General features: G+C 49.1%; 1 protein-coding gene across 2 annotated transcripts in view; it reads left to right on the forward strand.

Annotated features, from left to right (window-relative positions):
- MAN2B1 (mannosidase, alpha, class 2B, member 1) overlaps positions 1–7,997 on the forward strand; it is a 16,225-nt gene extending 8,228 nt beyond the window's left edge. For both annotated transcript variants that reach the window (XM_012729172.1, XM_012729173.1), the window contains 13 exons: positions 559–666; positions 921–1,037; positions 2,282–2,455; positions 3,747–3,844; positions 3,937–4,054; positions 4,709–4,827; positions 4,921–5,022; positions 5,157–5,244; positions 5,692–5,772; positions 6,172–6,399; positions 6,968–7,123; positions 7,227–7,329; positions 7,774–7,997. In XM_012729172.1, coding sequence (XP_012584626.1) covers positions 559–666; positions 921–1,037; positions 2,282–2,455; positions 3,747–3,844; positions 3,937–4,054; positions 4,709–4,827; positions 4,921–5,022; positions 5,157–5,244; positions 5,692–5,772; positions 6,172–6,399; positions 6,968–7,123; positions 7,227–7,329; positions 7,774–7,889 — 1,608 coding nt within the window. In that variant the 3' untranslated portion in view covers positions 7,890–7,997. The remainder of the gene's footprint in view (positions 1–558; positions 667–920; positions 1,038–2,281; positions 2,456–3,746; positions 3,845–3,936; positions 4,055–4,708; positions 4,828–4,920; positions 5,023–5,156; positions 5,245–5,691; positions 5,773–6,171; positions 6,400–6,967; positions 7,124–7,226; positions 7,330–7,773) is intronic.
- The last annotated feature ends 1,400 nt before the right edge of the window (positions 7,998–9,397 follow it).

Below are 9,397 nucleotides of genomic sequence, written 5' to 3' on the forward strand. Positions count from 1 at the left end.
GTGTGTGTGTGTGTGTGTGTATGTAAGAGAGGAGTACAGGCCAGAGGTGGTGTGTGTGTGTGTGTGTGAGAGAGAGAGAGAATTCACCAGAGACTGAGTGGGGAGCAGAACAGGAAGATCCAACGAAATACAGTGCTGAGGGAAGCAGTGGAGGAGATAGGAGAGGTCTGCCAAGCCATGTGGGTCACCTCCCTGGCCAGGGATGGAACCCGTGCTGCAGTGACTGCTACAGCCTCACAGTGAATGCTATGCTTTAACGTTTTGTGCCATCAGGGAGGGCCCTCTCTCTCATTTTAAAAGATTTATTTTATTTATTTATGCATGCAAGAACTGGGCTGTAGGCCTGAGGTGGGAGAAGGGCAGTGAGGATTCACCAGAAACAGAGTGGGGAGCAGAACAGGCAGTTCCACTGAAATACACTGCTGAGGGGAGCAGCGGGTGAGACAGGAGAGGTCTGCTGCACAGTGGGATCAGCTCCCTGGCTGGTAATGGCTTTATAGTGCTTAGACTTGTGTCACCAGGGAGGCCCCGCAGCCATCTTTTTACCCTCCTCCACAGGTTCTGCTAAGCAATGCACTTGCGTGGCTCAGTGGCTCCAAGAAGGACTTCATTTTCTGCCGAGAACTCAACATCAGTGTCTGTCCATTCTCCCAGAAGGCCAAGAGTGTGAGCCTGCTGGAGCTGGAGGGGCGGGGTGTAGGGGAGGCGGGATTCTTGAGGCTGATTGGCTCTTGAGGGTCAGGACTGGTTGCAAAGTCTTTTTGGCAAGATCACATGGGATGCAGTGAAGCGGGTGGAGGGCAGGAGGGGACCAGTGTACTATTTGGGAGCTTGGAATCCCCAGGGACATTTCTGCACATGGTGGGTGGATTTGGAACAGTCCTGTGGTCACCCATGCTCTCTCTGACCTCCTACCCTAGTTCCAGGTCATCATTTATAACCCCCTGGGACGGAAAATAGATCACATGGTACGGCTACCAGTCAGCAAACATGTTTACATCGTGAAGGACCCTAAAGACGCAGTTGTGCCCAATGATGTGAGCCTATTTGATGAGTACCAACCCCCTCAATTTTCTTACCCTTTAGACACATGCTCCCGTGTGCATTTCTTCTTTACCCCTGTGGACACCTTCCTCTTTTGGGTGCCTCACTTCAACAGTTACCTCCTGAATATTATTAGCTTTTCTTTCCGAGTATCTTCCCTCTCTGCCTCTTCATATCACATCCCCTTGTGAAATGCCCTTTATTAGTATTTCCCCCTTTTTTATACCTCTGCCACTAAACTTTAAAAAGAATTTTTAATTTTACATATATATTTTACATCATTCTTCATGTTTGTACCGTGTATACTTTCTCCTCTCAGTTGTAGTTCCCATGAAATTATCATCAACAATTCACCATATTCCCTTGAGCTCTTCCCACATTTGTTTTCATCCTTCTCCCTCCTCCTGCTTTGCAGAATGTCTCTGGTTTATAGTTGCCTGATTTTTAATTCATTATAATTATTTTAATTTTCAATCAAATCCTTCATTTGATTCTTCTGCATTTCTCCTAAAAGTGGAACCATCTGATATTTTCCTTTTTTTTTAAAGATTTATTTATTTATGCATACAGAAATGGGGTACTAGCAGAGGTGTAGGGGGCAGTGAGAGGCTTCACCAGAGAGAGTGGGGAGCAGAACAGGCAGATCAACAAAGTACACTGCTGAGGCGAGCAGCGGTTGGGCCAGGAGAGGTCTGCCACGCCATGTGGGTCACTTCCAGGGCCGGGGATTGAACTTGTGCTGCAGCGTCTGCGGCTAGCTTGCAGTACTGCGTCCTAACTCTTGTGCTACCAGGAAGGGCCTCCTTTTTCTTTCTGACTCATTTCACTGAGCATAATCCCTTCCAGCTCCATCCATGTTGCTATAAATACCACCACTAAAGTTTTTCTTGTTTATAAATATTCCCCTTACCCCAGATGGCCTCTTTCCTAGAACCTCTTCCTCCCCCAAGACTGTCTTTCTTTTTCTTCCCTGTCTCAAGGATCTCTTACCCCACTTTCTCTCTCATTTCTCCTCACTCCCACAGCCTCCATCATTCTAGTAGATTTTTTCATCTTATGAATAGACTTTATTCCTTTAGTCAGAATTTCTTAAACTTCCATCCTCCTGCAATACCTTGATTTCTTCTCACCTTTCTGGGACAGCTTCCCTTTCTGGCATTAGAATGCTCTGTGTATGTGTGATTTTGTATGTGTATTGACAGCCTCCTTGTTCTCTTTCCTTTTTCCCTTACTGGAGGTGGTGACACTTTCCAGCTCTGACAATCAGGAGCTGCTTTTCTCAGCCTCAGTGCCTGCCCTGGGCTTCAGCATCTATTCAGTAACTGAGGTACCTGACCAGCTCCCAAGGACCCACAATCTCCAGCCCAAATTCCGCAAGCCCTTGCCTTCTATCTTGGCCATTCAAAATGAGGTGAGAACCCATTCATATTCCTTTTCCCAATCCCATGACAAATTTGAGGTATTAAGGTGAGGTGCATAAGTCAGTGGGTCTTAGGTTCATGGTATAGGGTCATTAGTGCCCCATTGTTTCCTTGAGTTAGTGATTGCCGTCAGTGCTCCTTCTTTGGGCTGTTGTGGAGACAGTATAATCATGGATAACACTTGGTGGCAGTAGGAGTTTGCAATTCAAGTGAGGTTTGTCAGAAACTTGAGAGAGGCAGCCATGTGGCCATTTGGGAGAAGCCTTCTTTGGCAAGCAGGGAGTAGCAGACACAAAAGCCATCAGAAAAGAGGATGTTAGGTGATTGAGGAGCCCAGTGGGACTGAAGCATGGTATAGGGTGTGGTGACAGGTCAGAATATACTGGGCTTGATGCCATGGGGACTTTAGCTTTTCCTGTGAAGGAGCCAGGGAAGAAAGGACAGGGCTGTCTTAAGACTGCTTTTGTGGGTCCTTTCTTGTATAAGAAAATGTTAAAAATTAAATATATGTGTGTGTGTGTGTACGCACACACACACACATATTTTAGATTTATTTTTTGCATATAGGGACTAGAGTGTAGCCTAGAGGTATGGAGACAGAGATGGGGAGCAGAACAAACAGATCAGCTGAAATGCACTGCTGAGGGGAGCTGAGCAGGCAGGACAGGAGAGGTCTGCTGCTCTGTGTGGGTCAGCTCTTTGGCTGGGTATTGAGCTCATGCTGGAGTGGCAGCTGGTAGCCTGATAGTGCTGAGACTCCTTGTGCCACCAGGGAGGCCCCCCAAATTATGTTTCATGACTGTGGATATAAAAATGACTATTAACGAGGCAGGCTTCATTATATTATTTTTTTATTACATTAAAGTTATTTTTGATTGTGAAGAAGAATCAAATGTTTATGTATTTCCTGGGCTCCTGGAAACTTCTAGGTGGTGCAGATTCACCTCCGTGGTCAGATTCACTTTGTGCAGATTCACATCTGTTCCCTTGCTGTACCCTTGATTCCAACCACTAGTTAGGATGGGAGTTAGGGTGCTCACAGGCACCCTCTGGTGGTTATATAGGGAATCTATGGCCCACAAGTGCTGAAGTAGACAACCAGTCCTCCAAGGCTATGAAAGTGGTGAGAATTGGTCAGGCCGATGATGAGGTTGAAGGTAGAAAAGCTAGGCAGTGAGAGGGTAAGAGTACTTCAGGATATTGTCCTGGGCCCCAGGAAGGATGAAGCTGCTATTGGCTAAAGTGATGTTCATTATTATGTATCTGCCTTTTCCTGCCCAGTACATCCAGGCTAGGTTTGATCCTGACACCGGGCTCTTGATGGAGATACGTAATCTGGAACGGAATCTGCTGTTGCCTGTTCGTCAAGCTTTCTTCTGGTGAGGAGGCCAGCAGGAGCAGGAGGGGAGGAACATGGTGGCCTGAGGGAAGCTGTGATCCCTTACCTGACTCTTCCTTGCCCTGGCTCTAGGTACAATGCCAGCGTAGGCAACAACCTGAGTAGCCAGGCCTCAGGTGCATACATCTTTAGACCCTACCAACAGGAACCACTGCCTGTGAGCCGCTGGGCTCAAACCCAGCTGGTGAAGGTATTGGACATGGAGTGGGTGTGGGAGGGTGGTATGGCATAGATAGGTGGGGGAGGATTTATTTCTCCATTAGATAAGAGTGTTAAGACCTGAGGGGAATACTTGGGGATCCTCCCTCAGGGCCTGTAATTATCTCTGTGCAGAGTCATGCCATGTAAGCACATACCTATCTGCTGTGCTTGAGAATGGAGGTGAACTGTTCCCACCTGGCCCATAAGTGAGGGGTCAGGTGCTTCTTAAGTTCACCAAGGATCTATACTGGTGGATTATATCTGGGGTAGATACTTGAGAATTCATACCTGGATAGGGCTTGGGTGATTTTCGCTTAGGATGAATATCTGAGGGCATCTGAATGGGAGCAGAGGTCTCTTGTTGCCACTTAGGATGTGAATGGGACAGATCACATGACTCCAGATAGCCTGGGGGCATCCTGGGCAATATATTCTTTATGCCAGGTAGCCATGTGCCAGTTGTATTTTGGGGAGGGAATGTGGGGTAATAGTGCAAGTATTATGTGGCAGTGACTAGGTGAGAAGTGCAAGCATCCCATGAAGGTAGGTTCCCATGTTGTCTGTTAGTGAGGTTGATCTGGATACAGGCCTTTGTGCAGATTTACCTCTGCTCAGGTTGCCGTCCATCCTCATGTGCTTGCAGACAGCCTTGGTGCAGGAGGTGCATCAGAACTTCTCAGCTTGGTGTTCTCAGGTGATTCGCCTATATGCGGGACAGCGGTACCTGGAGCTTGAGTGGACAGTGGGACCTATACCTGTGGGGTGAGTGGCACAGGCTGGGACTGGGATTGAGTGGGCACCAGAACAGAGTAGATGTTAGGTGAGGCTCACAACCTTGTTATCCTATGGGTGCAGTGACAGCTGGGGGAAGGAGATCATCAGTCGCTTTGACACTGCGCTGGAGACAGAAGGACTCTTCTACACCGACAGCAATGGTCGGGAGATCATGGAGAGGAGGTGGGGTGATGGGCACTGGTGATGTTGGTGTCCAGGGCTGGTGATGGGACATCTGTTCATCCCTAATGTGGGATTGGGAGGATGAAGGAGTGTGGGGAATATCTGGGGCCAGGTCTCATCCCACCTCTCCCCAGGCGAGATTATCGGCCCAGCTGGAAGCTGAACCAGACTGAGCCAGTGGCAGGAAACTACTATCCAGTCAACAGCAGAATTTATATCAAGGTACCCCTCCCCCATACTTCCTCTTGACACCCTTCTACAGAGTGGGATCACTACTCATTCATTTTTTTTTGTAAAGATTTATTTATTTGTGCATACAGAACTGGGACACAGGCCAGAGGCTCAGGGGCAGTGAGAGGCTTCACCAGAGACAGAGTGGGGAAAAGAACAGGCAGATTGATGAAGTGCACTGCTGAGGGGAGCAGCGGGTGGGTCAGGAGAGATCTGCCACACCATGTGGTCACCTCTGGGGCAGGTGGGAATCGAACTCATGCGGAAGTGGTTTAGATTCTCAGTGCTGTGCTTTAACCCACTGCGCCACCAGGGAGGGCCACTACTCATTCTTAACATCTCCCAGCTGTCCTTAGAATGCTCCACCATCCCCTGTTGGGTGTCTCTGGGGGCTGGGGATGGCAGCACGGCCCCTTACCCATACCCCTTGCCTCCCAGGATAGGGAAATGCAGTTGACTGTGCTGACTGACCGCTCCCAGGGAGGCAGCAGTCTGCGAGATGGCTCCATAGAGCTCATGGTAAGTGTTCTGAGCCCCTTCTAACCTGGGGTCCTTATCCCAGTTCCCGCCTTGGCTATAAGTGGACCTTGAAGCCTGTTCTGTGCCAGTTCTCCTCAGTTGCACTTTTTTCTTTGTTGTTTGCACTAAATCTCTATTCCTATGTGAGACATTTACTCCATCTTTGATCCTGTCTCTACTTAGTCCCTGACTTGCCCTACTCTATTGGATCCTTACTTCCCTCTGTCCTAGACCCTTGCCAGGTGGGATCCCTACCTCTCCTGAGGTCCCATCTACCAGAACTTTATCCATTCCCCCCACTTTTCCATTTCTCTTGAAATTCCCACAAGCTCTTACCCAATATGTGGTCCATAAGTTGGCCAGAGAGGCCTCACCCTTTCCTGGCCACTCTGCCCCCAGGTACACCGAAGGCTGCTTAAAGACGATGGGCGTGGAGTAGGGGAGCCACTACTGGAGGAAGGATCTGGCTCCTGGGTGCGAGGGCGCCACCTCGTGCTGCTCGATGAGGTCAGGACAGCAGCCACTGGGCACAGGTTGCTGGCAGAGAAGGAAGTCTTGGCCCCGCAGGTGGTGCTTGCCTCTGGTGGTGGTGCCTCCTACCACAGCAAGGTCACACAGGTTAAGCAGGTGAGGGGCGGCTGACTGGCAGACAGAAGCATTCAGGGGATAGACTTGGAAGTAGGTCTTCCAACAGGCAGGTCTTCCAGGCCTTGGCTGGGACCCACCTTCATAGTCACTACCTGACTCCTTTCCCTCGGCTCAGCACCGTTGTGGGGTAGTCCCTGTGGACTTCCAAGTCCAATCCCTCTTCAGTCATATCCCATCTTGAGTGCATCCTGGCACTGGCTCTTTCCTACCTTGGCTCCACCCAGTCTCATGGGGATATTAGAGGTGCAAATGTGAGGTGGGCCCTCACAGTCCCTACCCCTGCACAGGCCCCACCCCTGCTTTGATCTCACCTTCATATGTAATCACCCACCTCTTACCCCACCAAATGTTTCATCCAGACTGAACTCTGTCAGGTCTCAGGCCAGATCAATTCTGTGGTTCATAGCTAGGACCTGAAAGGTGGGACTCCTCCAACTTGACCCACCCTGTCTCAGGGTCTACCTCATGTTCTTGTTGGCTCAACCCTGCACTATCCCGAAAGACACCTGTCTGCCTCCTGGGACTCAGTGTCACCCTCCTTTCTCAGTTCTCAGGGCTGCAGCGGGAGCTGCCGTCCTCAGTGCACCTGCTCACCCTAGCCCGATGGGGCCCAAAAATGCTGCTGCTGCGCTTGGAGCATCAGTTTGCAGTTGGGGAGGACTCTGGCCGCAACTTGAGCTCCCCAGTGACCTTGGACTTGAGGGTGAGGAGGGCAGAGGTGGGAAGGGGGCAGGAGAGAGGCAGCAGAAAGGAGTGGGGAAACCCTGCTTTATCCCCACCCAACTTGGTCCATCTTCTGCCTCTAGGACCTGTTCTCCACCTTCACCATCACACACCTGCGGGAGACCACGCTGGCAGCCAACCAGCTCCGGACTAGCGCTACCAGGCTTCAGTGGATGTCGGACATGGGTAGAGACCTGCATGGGGTGCTGGGAGCCAGGAGCCTAAGGCGATGTGGGAGGTGTGGGAATGTTGATCAGGACCTGGGTGTAGAACTCCAGGATCAGTCTCAGATCCAAGTTAGGATTTAAGGGTCTGATGTAGGTTCAGCAAACTAGTGGATCTTGAAGATGGATTTCAGCCACACTAAGGTTTGTCTAGTCTGGGTTTGTCCACTAATTTAATGGCCCTTGGAGTGGGGCCTGAGAGTATGCGGGTGGTGGCTAGGTATTGGGGAGGAATTTGAGGGACCTAGGATGGTATGTAGGCCCTGGAAGAAGTTGAAGTATCTGGGAGTGAGGCCCTGGGGACAGAATTGAGGATATATGTGTAGGCTCAAAGTGGATACAAGGGAAGCTGGCCAAGGCAGAGGAAGAAATTTGCGTGTCTCTTTCCTTCTTTCCTACACCTCAGGCACAGGACCTGTACCCCATCCCTCTGGCTCCCAGCAGGACCCTGCCATCATCACCCTGCAGCCCATGGAAATCCGTACCTTTTTGGTCTCAGTCCAGTGGAAAAAGGATAGCTAGGCCTACTAGGGGCCTAAGCCTGCTCCTCCAGTTGGGCTTCCCTTCCTTTACCTGCTGCTGCTGTCGCCCCCAAACAAAAGCCATTAAAGTGCCACTACTAAGACTTTGCTCAAGGTGTGACTGGTTTTTTGAAAAAGATTTATTTATCTATGCATACAGAGCTGGGGTACAAGCCAGAGGTGCGGGGGTGATTAGAGGATTTACCAAAGACAGAGTGGGGAGCTGAACAGGCAGATCAACGAAGTACATTGCTGAGGGGAGCAGTGGGCGGGCCAAGAGATATGTGCTGCACCATGTGGATCACCTCTGGGGCGGGGATTGAACCCACACTGAAGCTGCAGTGGCTAGCTTCGCAGTGCTGTGCCCCAACCCACTGAGCCACCAGGGAGGGCCCCGTTCTTCATTTTTTATAGTGTATGCTTTCTCATCTCAGGTATAGTCCCCATGAAATTTGCATCACCAACTCATCCGTGCACCACCACCATAGTCTGTAGTACTTTTCCCATATCTCTTCCCACTTCTCCTTCTCTGCAGAATATCTGTTTTATAGTTACCTGTTGATTGTGGTATTTACTTTATTATAATTACTGATCCTTTAAATCCTCTGCATTTCTCCTATAAGTGAAGCCATCCAGTGGTTTTGTTTTTCTTTCTGCACAGCCATATGTTCTTTGATGTCTGGATTATTGAACACAAACGTAGTGGAACATTTATCTTCCACATAGTCCATTTTGTTCCTAAAATTGTTAGTTGTACTTTCCTTTTTGTTAAAGATTATTTATTTATGTGTATAAGAACTAGGCCAGAGGTGCAGGGGAGGGGGTGATAGGATGCACCAGAGAGAGTGGGGAGCAGAACAGATGGATCCACTGAAATGCACTACTGAGGGGAGCAGTGGGCCGGATGAGATAGATCTGTTACCTCATGCTAGTTAGCTCGCTGGGCCAGGGATCAAACCTATGCTACAGTGGCTGTGGACAGCCCCACAGTGCTGTGCTTTAACCCCCTGTGCTTTCTTTTTGTTGAATACTCTGAGTCTTGGACATCAGACTCTCCTTTGTCTTAATGTAGTTTAGTATATAAAAAAGGTCATTAAAATCCCTGGGTTGAAATGCCCAAAAATATATGACTGGATCAAGAAGATGTGGTGCATACACACTGGAATGTTTCTCAGCAATCAAAAAAGATAAACTCATGCCATTTACGGCAGTATGGATGGAGCTGGAAGGGACCATGCTCAGTGAAATAAGCCAGAAAGAAAAAGAAAAATAGCAATGATTTCACTCATAGCAGGAGTGTAAGCGATCAGAAAAAAAAAAAAAAAAGACAATTGTAATAAAGTAAAACCAAAAATCGAGAGGTTCTTGCAAGATGGTGACAGAGTGAAGATGTCGAAATCACTATGTCCAAGCTCACACAGGAATATAAGACTAAAAATGGCCTGTAGACTTACATACCACGAGTTTCAACCCAAAGAGAACACCCTGGACTCACTAGAAGGAAGATAA

This window comes from Condylura cristata, unplaced genomic scaffold (assembly GCF_000260355.1).
Source record: "Condylura cristata isolate star-nosed mole 26May11 unplaced genomic scaffold, ConCri1.0 scaffold00024, whole genome shotgun sequence".
NCBI classification, from domain to species: Eukaryota; Metazoa; Chordata; class Mammalia; order Eulipotyphla; family Talpidae; genus Condylura; species Condylura cristata.